The sequence below is a fragment of the Hypanus sabinus genome, chromosome 9 (genome assembly GCF_030144855.1).
Source record: "Hypanus sabinus isolate sHypSab1 chromosome 9, sHypSab1.hap1, whole genome shotgun sequence".
In the NCBI taxonomy this organism is placed as follows: domain Eukaryota; kingdom Metazoa; phylum Chordata; class Chondrichthyes; order Myliobatiformes; family Dasyatidae; genus Hypanus; species Hypanus sabinus.
In genome coordinates this window covers 75,726,872-75,742,966 of record NC_082714.1, presented here as the reverse complement: position 1 = coordinate 75,742,966, position 16,095 = coordinate 75,726,872, and the positions used below count along the sequence as shown (strand labels likewise).

Genomic DNA, 16,095 nt, shown 5'->3' with positions numbered 1-16,095 from the left:
GCATTATATCATTCAGGAGGTTGCAGACAGAGGGTGGAGTGGGATGGAGGAGAATTTACTAAGTGAAGCTGCTTTGCCAGTGTTGAGGAGATTGCAATATGAATACCAAATCACCAATACCAATACCAAAAGAGGTGCAAGTGAATCACATGAAAATACTGCTTGGACCCCTGGATTGTGGGAAGGGAACAGGTGAGAGGATAGGTGTTGCACCTGCTGTGGTTGCATGGGATAGGTGGGGGTTTGTAGGTACAGAAAATATGACAAAGACGTATGAAGAGAGTGATTCTTTTGAAGTGCTGAGAGAGGAGAGGAGATGGCTCTTCTCTCTGGTGGAGGCTGTGAAAGACAATTAGTTGAATGCTGGGTTTAGTGGGTGGAAAGTGAAGACTGGAGGAGCTCTGCTGTCAGTTTGCCCAGGGGTACAGATGAGAGCAGTGGTGCAGGAAATAGCTGTGATGTAGTCAAGGACTCTGTCCACTATTGCAGAGGGGAAGCCAAGAGTCTGGAAGGTATTTCAGATGGTCCTGTGCAGTAGGACTGTGATGAGGTGTTAAGTCTTATTTGAGTTGTTACTTTTTGATAAGGTTAGGATATATGTCTAACTCTCTAAATTATAGAGAGAGGTAGGGTGGGCTCAAACTTCATTCCTTTGAGCATAGGAGACTGAGGGATAACATTATAGAGGTGCAGAAAATCATGAGTGGCATAGGTAGTGTGAATGTATGCATTCTTCTTCCCCCTGGGAAAGGGAACCAAAAACTATAGGGCAGAAGGTGAGAGAGGAAAGATTTAACAGGGACCGAAGGAGCAGCACCTTCACACACACAGTGGTATGTATATGCAATACCATCATCCTATCAGAACTAATCAGTAGCTTCAAGACTTTGGCCTCAATACCTCCTTGTGCAACTGGATCCTCAGTTTCCTCACTTGCAGACCCCAGTCAGTTCAGATTGGCAACAACATCTTCAGGATCTCCCTCAGTACAGGTGCACCGCAAAGCTCCCTGTTCTACTCATTTTACGCATATGACTGTTACTGTGAACTTTGGATTGCCCAAGAAAGTAGTTGAGGGAGTTACTATAACATTTAAAAGGCAATTGTTAAGTAAATGGATAGGAAAGGATTGGAAGGATACAGGCCAAACAGAAGCCAATCAGACCAGAATAGGTGAGCACCACTGTTGACATGGATGAGTTAGGCCGAGGCCTATTTCCATGCGGTATTAATTTTCTACAAAATAATTATGGTAACAGTTTAGAATTATGCATATAGCAGTTGTATTTTTTTATTTATTAAGATTTGTTGATTTTTTGCTCAATAAACACTTTATTAGTGGACATGGGTCAAAAGGGTTGGAATTGGTTTATTTTTGTCACATGTTCTCGGGTACAGTGAAAAGCCTGTCTTGCATATGATACATAATGATCAAATCATTGGCCAGTTCATTGAGGTAGGACAAGGTAAATCAAGGTAAATTATGGAAATGTGAAATAAAGTGTAACCGCCACAGAGAAAGTACAGGTAAAAGATAAGGTGCAAGATCATAACAAGGTTGATTGTGAGGTCAAGAGTGCATCTTATACTATGTAATTGTTCAGTAGTCTTCTAATAGTGGGGTAGAAACTGCCCTTGGGCTTTGGTGCGTACTTCTAGGCTTTTGTATCTTCTGCCCGATGGAAGAGGGAGGAGGGAATATCCAGGCTGGCTGGCTGCTTTACTGAGGCAGCAAGTATAGAGAGAGTCTAGGGAGAGGAGGCTGGTTTCCATGATGTACTGAGCAGTATCCATAACTCTCTGCAGTCTCTTGTCACAGGTGGAGCATTTGCCATACCAAGGTGCTATGCATCCTAATTGGATGCATTCATTGATGAAAATTGGTAAGGGTTGATGGGAATGTACCTAATTTCCTCAGCCTTTTGAGAAAGTAGAGACAGTGAGCTTTCTTGGCTGTGATTTCTAAGTGGTTGGACCAGGATAGGCTGTTGGTGATCTCCACTCCTCATTACTTGAAGCTTTAAACCTCTCAATCAAAACCCTCCCTTCCTGAAGTGAATGATCAGCTGTTTTGTTTTGCTGACATTTTGGGAAAGGTTATTGTCATGACAGCATGTTCTACTAAGTTCTCCAACTTCTTCCTATACTCTAGGTTGGGAAGGAGGTAAAGGAGAGGGAGGGAACAGGAAGCACCAGAGAGATGTTCTGTAATGATCAGTAAACCAATTGTTTGGAATCAAATGACCTTGCCTGATGTCTCAGGGCTGGGTTTGTCTGCACCCATGTCACTCCTTGCCCCTGGCACACCGTCACAGCCACCTGTCCCACATGGTGGGACATCATGGTGCTCCATCTCCGCCATTCCTAACATCCTTTTCTCCTGCCAGATTTACAAACTAGCACTCCGCTCCATGTTGACAAATGCGGTACTGTGCAAAATTCTTATGCACCCTAGCTATATATATGTGCCTAAGACTTTTGCACAGTACTGTAGGTATCTTGTTTTTCTTAAATTGAACAGTTTGGTGAAAGCTGTGCATTGTATTGAATGGTAGGGCATGCTTGAGGGGTTAAATAACCTAAGCTTTTTTACAACACTTTAGCAGTGGTAGCTGCAGCTTGTGGGGAGATTTTCTCTTTATTTTTGAACCACTGTTTCGCTGTTTCTAGAACAGTTCCAGTAGATTGGAAATAGCAGTTATAACCACTGTAGAGAGGGGAAGTAAGGGAACAAATTGGCCTGAAATCAGTTGCTGCTCTGACAGAGACATGGAGTTATATAGCATGGAAACAGTCCCTAAGCCCAACTCATCCTGTAGACCAGGTGCCCTCCTGAGCTAGTGTCATTTGCCTGTATTTGGCTTTTACCCTTCCTTTCCTGCTTTGAAACTGGCCTAGTGTCTTTTAAATATTGTAATTGTATCTATCTCAATCACTTCCCCTAGCAACTTGTTCCATATACCTATAACCCTCTGCGTAGGAAAAACTTGGCTCTCCAATCTTCTTTAAATCTCTCCCTTTCACCTTAAACCCAAGTGCTCTAGTTTCAGACTCTGCTACTAAAAGTCTCTGCCTTGCTATTCTGTTTATACCTCTCCTGATTTTATAAATCTCTGCAAGGTCACCCCTTAGCCCTTTTGCTCCAGGGAAAACAACTTTACCTATCAGTCTGTTCTTATAACTCAAGTCCTCCTGTTTTAGTACTGTTCTTGAATTTTTGATGTACCCTTTCATTTAATCATGTCTTTCTTGTGTATTATGATGATACTACTTGGCACGTTGGTCTAGTGATCTGAAGGTCACTAGTTTGAGCATCAGTTAAGGCAGCGTGTTGTGTCCTTGAGCAAGGCACTTACCACACATTGCTCTGCGACGACACTGGTGCTAAGCTGTATCAGCCCTTGCCCTTCCCTTGGACAACATCGCTGGCATGGAGAGGAGAGACTTGCATCATGGGCAACTGTCGGTCTCCCATACAACCCTGCCCAGGCCTGCACCCTGGAAACTTTTCGAGGCGCAAATCCCTGGTCTCACGAGACTAACGGAGACCGTTTATTTATGATAAACAGAACTGTACACAATATCTCAAGTATGATCTCACCAATGGCTTGTATAGCTGTAACATGATGTCTCAACTCCTGTACTCATTGCCCCATCTGAAGAAAGTTAGTGTGCTAAATGCCTTCTCTACAATATTGTCTACCTGTGTTGCCACTTCCAGGGAAATCTGTACATACTCTTTAGTTCTTCTGTTCTGCAACATACCAGGTCATTTACTGTGTAAGTCTTGATCTTGTTGAGACTTCCTAAAATGAAATACTTGTCTGAGTTAAAAGTCCATCTACCATTCATTGACCCATTTTCCCAGTGGATATAGAGCCTACTGTAGTTTTAGACAACTTACTTCACTATATTACTAATTTTAACGTCATCTGGAACCTTACTAATCATGTCCCCTATGTTCTCATCGGGTTTGTTAATATATACATTGTCATTCCCAGTGGCACTGCACAGGTCACAGGCATTTTGAGACATTGTTATGACTTGAAGTTGGTGTGACTGATGCAAGATGTTGGTCTGCTTGTTTCTCAGCTTGTGTGAGGTTTGCTCTGCTTTGGGATCTGAGAGTCACTGTGGGGTAGAGGGATTGTCGATAGATACTTCATTGATCCCAAAGGAAATTACAGTGTCACAATAGCGTTACAAGTGCATAGGTATAAATACTAGAAGAGAAGTAAAAAAAAATTTAAAAAGTTACCACAAGCAGTCTTAACAGGAGGAGGCCATCACTTTCTTTGGTTGACTCATTATAGAGCTTAATGGCCAGGAGTATGACCTCATATAGCACAGTTGTCTTAGTGTACTATTAAAAGAGCTCCTCCGTGCACCCAAGGTGGAATACAGAGGGTGAGAAACATTGTCTAGAATTGCCAGAATTTTCTGGAGGGTCCTTTGTTCTACCAGAGCCTCGAGTGTATCTAGTTTGACTCTTATAGCAGAGTTAGCCTTTCTAATCCGTTTTTGAGCCTATGGGTATCACCCATGTTGATATCATTGCTCCAGCACACCACCACATAGAAGATTGTACTGGTGACAACAGATTTGTACAACATGTGAAGGAGAGGCCTGCATACTTCAAAGGACCTCAGTCTTAGGAAATAGAGGTGACTCTGGCCCTTCTTGTACACAGCCTTTGTGTTGGTGCTTCACTCAAGTCTGTCATCCATGTGCACCCCCAGGTACTTGCAGGTCCTCACCACATCCATACCCTCACCATCTCCATTGTTGTACTGATGTTCAGCTGCAGATGATTCAGTTTGCACCATTTGAAAAAGTCTTCTGCCATGTACTTATTCTCCCGTTCCCCCTTTATACACTCGACTATTGCTGTCATCAGAGAATTTCTGCAGATGACATGACTCAGTGTTGCATATAAAGAGCAATTCAATGTCCTGTGAGGCCCCAGTGCTGCTTATAGCCTTATCTGACACACAACTCTGAAGCCACACAAACTGTGGTCTGCCAGTCAGGTAGTCCATTATCCAAGATACAATGGAAGTGCCAACCTGCATTAACAAGGGCATTCATTCAGCAAGGATTGTGGTCACTTGGACCAGAAAGATTGAGAAGCATGCTCTTGAGGTTTACAGTTGATGGATAAAAAATGGAGGGCTGCGAATATTTAGATTCTCTATCCCAAAGGTTTGGTGATGTCTAGTCCCTGAGTATATTCTGGGTGGGATTAATAGGTTTTTGAACTCTAGGGGAGTGTGGTGGGATTGAATTAAGGAATAGGTTAGACCATGATTGCCTCACTGAGTATCTTTTAATAGTTTGAGTCCCTCAGACTGCTTTGATGGGCACAGAACAAATTTTGAAGTAGAAACAAAAGATGGAGAATTCTTGAGCAGGAGAGGTAGCATCTGTAGACGCAAACGTTCTTCAGGTCGATGTCAGAACTGACTGGGTGTATGTGCATGGTTCAGGCCCACAGCCAGTGTAATGGTAATTGTCTTTTCCCTGCAGGAATGTTTAATAGCCCAGGAATGCAGAGCCTAATGCAGCAGATCTCTGAGAACCCCCAGCTAATACAGAACATGCTGTCGGCACCGTACATGAGGAGCATGATGCAGTCGCTGTCCCAGAACCCTGACCTTGCCTCACAGGTATCTAGATGGTCGAATCTAGTAAATCTCTGTGCAATCAAGCACCCTATTTACTTCCAGAGGAAGGGCTGACAGAGAAGAGGGGTGAGTAACTGGAGTGTGAGAGATGACAGGTGAGACTGAGTGAGGTTCTTCCTGCCACATTGCCCAGTTTTGAATACCCCAGTCACTCACTCCTCTCCTCTAGCAGTCCCATAGTCTCTCTCCCTTCTCAAAGACAAGCAGTGCACACTTAACATAAGGCCTGAATGCAGCCAGAACTCCTCCATTTTGAAGGCATCATCTGTGCACCATGTGAATTCTGAAACTTCAGCAGGCAACCTGTAAACTTTGCTCACCAGAAGAAGGACACCCTGGAATTCTTTCACATTGGGATTAAGGAGGGCTGAAGGCACAGGGCTGTTGTTTATTTGGTCCTGTCACAGAAAAGCTAACTAATCCATCCGTTGTGGGAGATATTGAGGCAGCCTCAGGCCTTCCTTGGAAGGCCAGTCAGTGCAAGGTGCAGGGTGGAATGTTGCTGGATGGTTGGACTCCTACCAGCAGCTCAGTGGCTATGATCATCGGTAGCTGCTGCTGATGTTGTCCAGCACAGTGACCAAGTATTCAGTTCCTTCACTTGAGCTCTGTTGGAAAGCAGGAAGGCGTGGAAATATTTTTTTCAAAATCATACTACATATAAGGCATGGGGTGCATACCCAGTTAGAGGGAGGACTTAGTCACAGGGAGGTTTCCCAATATCCCAATAATCTCATTCCAAAGTGATTTATCAGAATATGTGTGAGTGGTGGAGTTAGAAGTCTTTATTTGATCCACTACCTGTGACACTACCGTCACAGCTTTGCAGCTGCCTGGTTTCAAAGTTGGGAGTTTCCTTTGAAGTGTCAGTACACGAGGTTCTGCTTATACCTTTCTTATCTTCACCCTATTTCCTCTACTGCAGATTTTAATGAATAATCCATTGTTCGCTGGCAATACGCAGCTGCAGGATCAGCTCCGAATCCAGATGCCCATCTTCTTGCAGCAGGTAAAGACAATCATCACAGAGTGTTTTGCAGCCATTTGTTTCATCATATCCTCTGCCTCCCAATGGATGACTGCAAGCACTGGGGAATATGTAGGAGGTGATGACTGACACCTAACACGATATATATTGGTCTTTGAAAATGCCATTTACTTTCAGATAGAAGTGTCTGGTCTTCATAAATAAAAATATTGAGTTTAAAGACAGGGAATTAATTTTGTTTGAACATCATTTAGTGCAAGGTGGTGATACAGCTCAGAAACAGGCCCTTCAGTCCATCTACACTAATCCCACTTGGTCCATGGCTGACCGTGCCTTGGTGATTAGGTGGTAGAAGTCTTTACCTGTACACCACCCTTTCACAGTGTGTTCCCTTTTCCACTCCACTTTTTCAGGTCCTCTTTAAACCTCACCTTAAACCTATGGCCACTGGCCTGGAAATCTTCTGCCAATGTAGGAAAGGTTTCCTACCATCAATTATGGCTCTCATAATTTTATCTGCCTCTTCAGCTGCAAGAAGAACAGACTATCTTTTCCTCAAAATGCAATACTCCAACCCAAACAACATTCTGGTAAATCTCTGTACCCTCTCCAGTACAGTCATGTCCTTCCTATACCTATAATGTGATGATAGAAGTGCCCTAGAACTGTGGTTTTGTGGGCTCTCCCTGTGTCCTGCAGTGGGGATGAGAGGTCTCTCTGTGAATGGGAATGTGTCTAAGGAGAGCTGTTGCCCCAGATGAGGAGCTTGTGCTCTGCACCACGTTGCTCAGGATGGTGCCAGTAGCTCTGAATGAGCTGTGTGAATGCCAGGGTTAACAAGGTGGGGGATGGTCAGATGTTTCCATTTGTGTCAGTGAACAGTTTGATGAGAAATAGCACAGGATGTTTCACTGGGTGAGTGCTGTGGCTTGCAATGTGCTGCTTGAAAGCGGGACTGTTTTGGTGGTGGTGGGGGGGGGTGTGGGAATCTGACGGAGGTGCAGGGCCCAGCTCTGAGCTCTCAGTGCTCTGACTGTACAAACTGGTGTGCTGCATTGCAGATGCAGAACCCTGACGTGCTGTCGGTGATGACCAACCCCCGAGCCATGCAGGCACTGCTGCAGATCCAGCAGGGGCTGCAGACGTTACAGACAGAGGCACCAGGACTCCTGCCAGGGTAAGGTCATTGGCACTCTCAGGTTGAAGCACTGGACCCTGCCATTGTCATCTGTAGGCATTGGATTGGTGCTGCCTTGTGGCAACTGGCTGTTCAGCTGCAGTATTAAGCAGCCCCTTGGAGGGCTGGCTCTTCTGTCTCAGCTTGTGATGTTGGAATGATCATGCACTGACGGGCTTTGCGGCTTCAGGCCCTGTGGCATTCCATGCTTATCCCAATGGAAGAGCGCTACTGGAAAAGACAGATGCTGGAACCTGGAGCAGGAAAGCTTGCTGGAGAAACTTATCTGTGGTGGGGTGGGGGGGGGGGTTGAATTATATGTTTCTGATGCACGGTTGCAACCTAAAATGACAACGTTTCCTGTTTCTCCCCCCCTCCCCCCAAACAAATGCTGCTCATCCTGCCGAGCACTTTGTTCCTCCAACACAAGGACTGCATAGATTGCTGGAGAGCTGCAAGAACTCTGGCAAGGGGTGGGCAGAGGGGGAGAGGTTAAAGGGGTTGCGGTTTGTTGGAGGGGCTAGGCTGAATGGTGTGGGAGTAGTGGTTCCCATTGAAAGGGAGTTGTTGGGGATTGTGTGGAGCAGCGATCTGGTGGGTAGGTGGTTCTCAGACCTGTCCCTACTCCTGTGTACTAACAGGAAAGTGGCTGTGAATGAAGTACACTTTGGTATGTTTGTGCAGGTTCAGCTCTGGTGGCCCTGCGCCTCATTCCGGGCTTGGAGGCCTAGCCAGCGGATTGACACCTACGACAACGGCGGCTAGCACTGGAACTGTGAACACAAGCTCAGGGAGCCCAGCACCCTCAGGCCCAGGCAACAGCAACCCACAGCAGCAGCTGATGCAGCAAATGTTACAGATGTTAGCTGGGGCCAATACTCAAGTAAGAGCCAGCAAGCTTTTATTGTACCCTGTCGCATGAAGTAAGCGCTAGAGCCTTCACCGTACAATAACTGCTATAGTGGAGTCGGCTATCAAGCATTTTCACCAGTGGTTGCAGGTCCCCAGGGTATAAACTAATCCAAGTTACTGTGTGCAGTTAACTGAAATGTGTATGAAACTGCCCCTCACCTTCTCACTAGCCTTCCTAAACTTTTTCTGCTGTCAGGGCACCATGTAGCGCTGGATCCTCAATTATATTATCTTCCTTCCCCTTAACATTCCACAAAATGTACAGAACACAATGACTGAATTATTGTTTTCCCAGCAGAATGATAAAGACAGGCCCAGTCTACCCATGGCTGCAGGACCTTCTGTGCTAAAATCTAAGAGTTGGGCCTATGGGCCTCCTTGTCCGGGAGGTGGCACCTCTCACAGGTGGGATTTACAGAGCATTAACATGAGGAAATCTGCAGATGCTGGAAATTCAAGCAGCATACACAAAATGCTGGTGGAACGCAGCAGGCCAGGCAGCTGTAGGAAGTCGCGTAGGGAGTGATCCATGCGAAAAGCAGAAAGGGGGGGAGGGAAAGATGTGCCACATGCTCTCCCTACGTGACTCCCTTGTCCATTCGTCGTCCCCCCATCCCTTCCCACCAATCTCCCTCCTGGCACTCATCCTTGTAAGCGGAACAAGTGCTACACCTGCCCTTGTACTTCCTCCCTCACCACCATTCAGGGTCCCAGACAGTCCTTCGAGGTGAGGCAACACTTTACCTGTGAGTCGGCTGGTGTGGTATACTGCATCCGGTGTGGCCTTCTGTATATCGGTGAGACCGAACGCAGACCGGAGACCATTTTGCTGAACACCTATGCTCTGTTTGCCAGAGAAAGCAGGATCTCCCAGTGGCCACACATTTTAATTCCACATTCCATTTCTATTCTGATATGTCTGTACCTGGCCTCCTCTACTATCATGATGAAGCCACACTCAGGTTGGAGGAACAACAACTTGTATTCCTTCTAGGTAGCCTCCAACGTGATGGCATGAACTCTGATTTCTCTTACTTCTGTTAACGCCCCCCTCCCCTTCTTACCCCATCCCTTATTTATTTATTTATTTGTTTGTTTGTTTGTTTGTTTATTAATTATCCCCCCTTTTTTCTCACTTTTTCCTCTCTCTGTCTCACAATCACTCCTTGCCAGCTCTCCATCTCCCTCTGGTGCTCCCCTTCCCCCTTTCTTCCTCCATAGGCCTCCCGTCCCATGATCATCTCCGTTCTCTGTTCTTGTATCCCTTTTGCCAACCAACTTTATCAGCTTTTAGCTTCATCCCTCCCCCTCCTGTCTTCTATAATTTTGGATCTCTCCCCCCCCCCCCCCCCTCACTTTCAAATCTCTTACTTTCTCTTCTTCCAGTTAGTCCTGGCGAAGAGTCTCAGCCCAAAATGTCAACTGTACTACTTCCTATAGATACTGTCTGGCCTGCTGCGTTCCTCCAGCGTTTAGAGAGCACTACACTCATAGTCTGAATCCCACAAACCAACAAATGTATGACTTGACTAATGCAGGAGCAGAGCAACCAAACACGCCACTTGCAATTCTGAACCTGGGCTTATGAATTGACTTTTCCCCTCTTCTCCCTCCTTCCCCACCCCTACCTGCCTGACTGTCAGTGCCTAGTCACACTCGCCCCCTATCCCTGCCAGTTGATGTTTCATGTGCTATGATGCATTGTGATCAAATGTTGAAGTACAAGGCCAGGTGGAGAACCAACGCAGGCGAGGTGCTTCAGCCAGTGAGGGTGCTAGTTACGTTCTCACACCCCACTGGTCTTCTCCTTCAAGCTGGACCCCGCAACAGCTGTTTGATGTTGCGATTGGTGTGGCCAATGACACCATGCTAACTCTCCTCTTCCCTCGCAGGTACAGAACCCTGAAGTGCGATTTCAGCAGCAATTGGAACAGCTCAGTGCCATGGGCTTCATCAACCGCGAGGCCAACCTGCAGGCACTCATAGCCACTGGAGGGGACATAAATGCTGCTATCGAGAGACTTCTGGGCTCCCAGCCCTCGTAATCACCTGAAAGGCAGGAGGGACGTCAGCCTTATCTCTGGCAATCTCACCACTTTGTTCAGCAGTGGGAGAGCAGGCTCCTCAGAAGGATAATAACTGATCTTTTAAGTCAGTGATTTAAAACAAAGCTCGTTTGAACTCATCTTCACCCTCTCCAGTACGTATCATCCAGTGCTTAATTGAAAAGAAAGGATTGTCCTGTTGAGTTGTAACAATGGGGAAAGCACTCTTGCTGTACAGCGTTCGTTGGCCTGTTTCACCCACTGCCCACCTCCCACTCTGCTTCTTTGTTCTGTATTCGCTACCAGAGCCTGGATCCAGTGGTTTAAATGAAATGTGAACATAAAAGAGTAACATTGCTAATGGCTTGAGTCCCTCTCCTCATTTTAAGGCAGCCCTCAGTTTCCCCAAGATTCCTCCTTCCCTGCATTTCGGTTAACCTTGTATCAGTGTGGTTTGTGTTACATGTGTGGTGTTTGTAGGGTTCAGACATGTTTTAAACTCACATTTCTCTCGTATGTTGTTTTGGAGTGGGCTGTCATCTGATAGCTTACATATGGTTTAATATATTTCACTCTTCCCTCCAAAACATCTATTTATCAGTAGCAGTTCAATATACTGTACATTGTGTATTTTTTATCCTGCCTGCTGACCATTTTGTTAGTGTCATGAGAAGGGTCAGCATTCAGTAAATCAATGTATATATTAACTCCATCTGCTATGGTTTGATGTCCTCTAATCTTATCAGCCCCAAAATCTGTTTGGTCCCAGTCTCAGCTCTAGTAGGGATAGAGCCTACAGTTCCACTGCCCTCACCACCCCCAAGTTCAAGTTTATGTCCTTTTCTTCTGAGTTCTCCATGAAGGCATAGATTAAACATGTAATTTTCCAGCTCAGAGTTGCTGGCACCGGAACATCCCTCCAGATTGGATGTCAAAAGGAAAAGGTCACTCTTGACCACCTTTATAGATTCTCAAAGTGGCATAGATAGGTTTCCCAGATCCTTCCACGCTGTGTCATGAGGTGGAGTTGTGGCCAGCTCCTGTCAGAATGTAAATAGATGGCAGTTGGCTGCAAAATGGAAAATGCTCGGGGCTAGAGATAGGTTTACAAAAGTTAGAAGATAATAATCTTAAGAGTGTTGGGTACAGAGCAGCACAGTTCATCATTCACCAGTGATGGGGACTGGAATCAGAAATAGTTCCAGAATTGTGTCTACAGTTCCTGAAGGAGGACTGCTATTAATAACGTCAAGCGGCACTCTGAGGAGGACGAGAAGCTGCATGCTGCTTGGGACTCGGTTGCAAGTGAAGCAGTGGTGGGCTATGTAGTCCTTTGTGCCTGCTCTGTCATTCAATTAGGTCACGGCTCATATTTTACTACATGAAGCCCACATATCCTGATGTACTTAACTTGGAGAGTCTTGGAATTAGGCCCTTTGGCCCACCAGATCCATGCCAACCATTAACAATTCATTTAAACTAATCTTAAATTAATTCCTTTTTTTTCTCATCAGCTATCTCCAGATTCTAACTTTAACCCACACACTGGGGGCATTTAAAGTGACCAGTTAACCCACCTACCCACATATCTTTGAGATTTGGAAAAAAAACCAGAGGTGCCAGGGAATGGAGACTATGTGCATTTTCCAAACGGTACCAGAAGGCAGGATTGAGCCTGTGTCTGGAGCCATGTGCACCACTGTGCTTCCATGCTTAGGACAATCTATCAACATCTATCCTGAACATATTCAGCAACTGAGATGATGGAAATTTAATCAACAAAAAGGAAGGGTTGTGAAACTGAGATTGGACAGGGAAGCAGGGAGAATAGATTAAAAGGGAATTATATGTCCTTGGTGAGTAGGATGGTTGGTCATTCAGGACAGAGGTGAGGGGGAAATTTGTCAATAATAAGGTGGCAAATAATCATTGTTGCATGGAGAAAAAATGGGTAAGAAGGGAAACAGGAAGTAAGAGAGGGACAAAGTGACAAAGCCCCAAATGGGAGGCTGATCCAAAAGATTAAGAACATAGAATATTACAGTTGTGTCAACTTTATAACTTACTCTTAAGATCAATCGTACCCTTCGCTTCTACACAGCCTCCATTTTTCTCCCATCTATGTGCGTATTTAAGAGTTTCTTCAATTCTCCTAATCTATCTGCCTCTACTACACACTCACCACTCTACAACGAACAAAGTACATTTATTATCAAAGTTTGTATACTTCTATACAACCTTGAGAGTCATCTCCTTTCAGGCAGCTACAAAACAAAGAAACCCAGTAGAACCCATTAAAACAAACGAGGGCCATTGAATAACCATTGTGCAGAGAGGAAAAAAATCATGCAAACAAAAGTAAGAAAATATCAATAAGATCTGCATGAGTCTGCAGAAGCTGCAGCCTCCGTTCAGTGCAGAGGCGAGTAAGGTGTTTCCTCCAACATCTGGTAGACTGATGGGACTGAAGGCTAATAAATCCCCAGGGCCTGATGGTCTGCATCCCAGGGTACTTAAAGGAGGTGGCTCTAGAAATTGTGGACGCATTGGTAATCATTTTCCAATGTTCTATAGATTCAGGATCAGTTCCTGAGGATTGGAGGGTAGCTAATGTTATCCCACTTTTTAAGAAAGGAGGGAGAGAGAAAACAAGGAATTATAGATCGGTTAGCCTGACATCGGTGGGGAAGTTGCTGGAGTCAATTATAAAAGATGAAATAGCAGCACATTTGGATAGCAGTAACAGGATCGGTCCAAGTCAGCATGGATTTACGAAGGGGAAATCCTGCTTGACTGATCTGGAATTTTTTGAGGATGTAACTATGAAAATGGACAAGGGAGAGCCAGTGGATGCAGTGTACCTGGACTTTCAGAAATCTTTTGATAAGGTCCCACATAGGAGATTACTGGGCAAAATTAGAGCACATGGTATTGGGGGTAGGGTACTAACATGGATAGAAAATTGGTTGGCAGACAGGAGACAAAGAGTAGGGATTAACGGGTCCTTTTCAGAATGGCAGGCAGTGGCTAGTGGGGTACCGCAAGGCTCAGTGCTGGTACCGCAGCTATTTACAATATACATTAATGATTTAGATGAAGAGACTAAAAGTAACAGCAAATTTGCAGATGACGCAAAGCTGGGTGGCAGTGTGAAATATGAGGAGGATGTTAGGAAAATGCAGGGTGACTTGGACAGGTTGGCTGAGTGGGCAGATGCAGTTTAATGTGGATAAATGTGAGGTTATCCACTTTGGTGGCAAGAACAGGAAGGCAGATTACTATCTGAATGGTGTCAAGTTAGGAAAAGGGGAAGTACAATGAGATGTAGGTGTCCTTGTTCATCAGTCACTGAAAGTAAGCAGGCAGTGAAGAAAGCTAATGACATGTTGGCCTTCATAACAAGGGGAGTTGAGCATGGGAGCAGAGAGGTCCTTCTGCAGTTGTACAGGGCCCTGGTGAGACCACACCTGGAATATTGTGTTCAGTTTTGGTCTCCAAATTTGAGGAGGGACATTCTTGCTATTGAGGGAGTGCAGCGTAGGTTCACAAGGTTGATTCCTGGGATGGCGGGACTGTCATATGTTGAAAGATCGGAGCGACTGGGCTTGTATAAACTGGAATTTAGAAGGATGAGAGGGGATCTGATTTAAACATATAAGATTATTAAGGGATTGGACATGCTAGAGGCAGGAAACATGTTCCTGATGTTGGTAAGTCCAGAACCAGAGGCCACAGTTTAAGAATAAGGGGTAGGCCATTTAGAACAGAGTTAAGGAAAATCTTTTTTACCCAGAGAGTTGTGAATCTATGGAATGCCCTGCCTCAGAAGGCAGTGGAGGCCAATTCTCTGGATACTTTCAAGAAAGAGTTAGATAGAGCTCTTAAAAATAGCGGAGTCAAGGGATATGGGGTGCAGGCAGGAACGGGGGTACTGATTGTGGATGATCACATTGAATGGCGGTGCTGGCTTTAAGGGCTGAATGGCCTACTTCTGCACCTATTGTCTATTGTCAATCACCTTAAAAAATACTCTTAATTAGCCATGCCAAATAAATCTGTAGGGTTAATGGTGGCTTGGTAGATTGGATTCAAAATTGGCTTGGCAATTGAAGATAGTAGTGGAAGGGTGTTCCCCTGAATGATCTGCACAGAAATGTAGGTAGGCTGAAGTTTCCAGATGACAAAAAAATCGACAGCTGTGGGTAGTGAGGAAGCTTGTCAGAGGATATAGACCAGCTGGAAATGTGGGCAGAAAAATGAGAGATGGAATTTAATCTGAACAAGTGTAAGGTGATGCATTTTGGGAGATCAATTTCAGGAGGAAATTTTACAGTAAACTAGTACCCTCAGGAGCAGTGATGCACAGAGGGATCTTGGGGTTAGAGTCCATAGCTCCCTGAAAATGACAACATGTAGACAGAGTGGTGAAGGTGGCATATGACATTAAGAATGCCTTCATCAGTTAAGGCATTCAGTATTAAAGTCATTGCAGATGTATAAACCTTCATTTAGGCTTTGATTGGAGTATTGTGCGCAGTTCTGGTTGCCCTGTTACAGGAAGGATGTGGAGGCTTTGGAGAGGGTACTGGAGGTTCACCAGGATGCTGCTTGGATTAGAGAGCATGTGCTACAAACTGAGATTGGATGAGCTTGAGTTGTTTTCACTGGAGAGGCAGAGACTGAAGGGAGATCTGATAGAAGTTTATAAAATTATGGAGTCCTAGATAAGAGTAGATCATCAAGTCATTTTCCTGGGGTAGAAATGTCAAATATTTAAGGACATAGATTTGTTTAAAGATGAACTGGGCAAGATGGGTTCCTGGAATGTGCTGCCAGAGGGAGCGAGGTGGAAGCAAGCGCAATAGCAATGTTTCAGAGGCACATGAACGGGCAGGGAATGGAGGGATGTACATCATCAGCAGGCAGATCTGTTAATTGGTGTATTTTTGCCCACATAATTTCACATTGTGTTCCATCTGCTAAGTCCTTGTCCAGTCAGTCACCTTGCTTGTATCTTTCTCACATCCCATACTAGTACTGCTCTCCCATCCTGAAAATGACCACTGTATTTCTACTGTTATCTTTGCTTTAACCAGTCCTGAATCCACACCAGTATGTTGCCTTCTTTATCTTAGTGGCACGTTGCTGAATCACAAATCACAAGACCATCCTTACCTATTCTGCTGGTTACAACAGATCTTACTGAACATCAGGCCATGTTGTTACTTTCACTTCCAGCTGATTTTCCTTGTACTGTTCTGGCTAATGAATCACTAAAGATTTACTAAA

General features: G+C 45.0%; 1 protein-coding gene across 1 annotated transcript in view; it reads left to right on the top strand.

The window, feature by feature from the left end:
• The window catches only part of ubqln4 (ubiquilin 4), a 55,619-nt gene extending 44,456 nt beyond the window's left edge, over positions 1 to 11,163 (top strand). The window contains exons 7-11 of the mRNA XM_059979917.1: positions 5,527 to 5,666; positions 6,610 to 6,693; positions 7,734 to 7,849; positions 8,534 to 8,732; positions 10,654 to 11,163. Coding sequence (XP_059835900.1) covers positions 5,527 to 5,666; positions 6,610 to 6,693; positions 7,734 to 7,849; positions 8,534 to 8,732; positions 10,654 to 10,806 — 692 coding nt within the window. The 3' untranslated portion in view covers positions 10,807 to 11,163. The remainder of the gene's footprint in view (positions 1 to 5,526; positions 5,667 to 6,609; positions 6,694 to 7,733; positions 7,850 to 8,533; positions 8,733 to 10,653) is intronic.
• Positions 11,164 to 16,095: the final 4,932 nt, after the last annotated feature.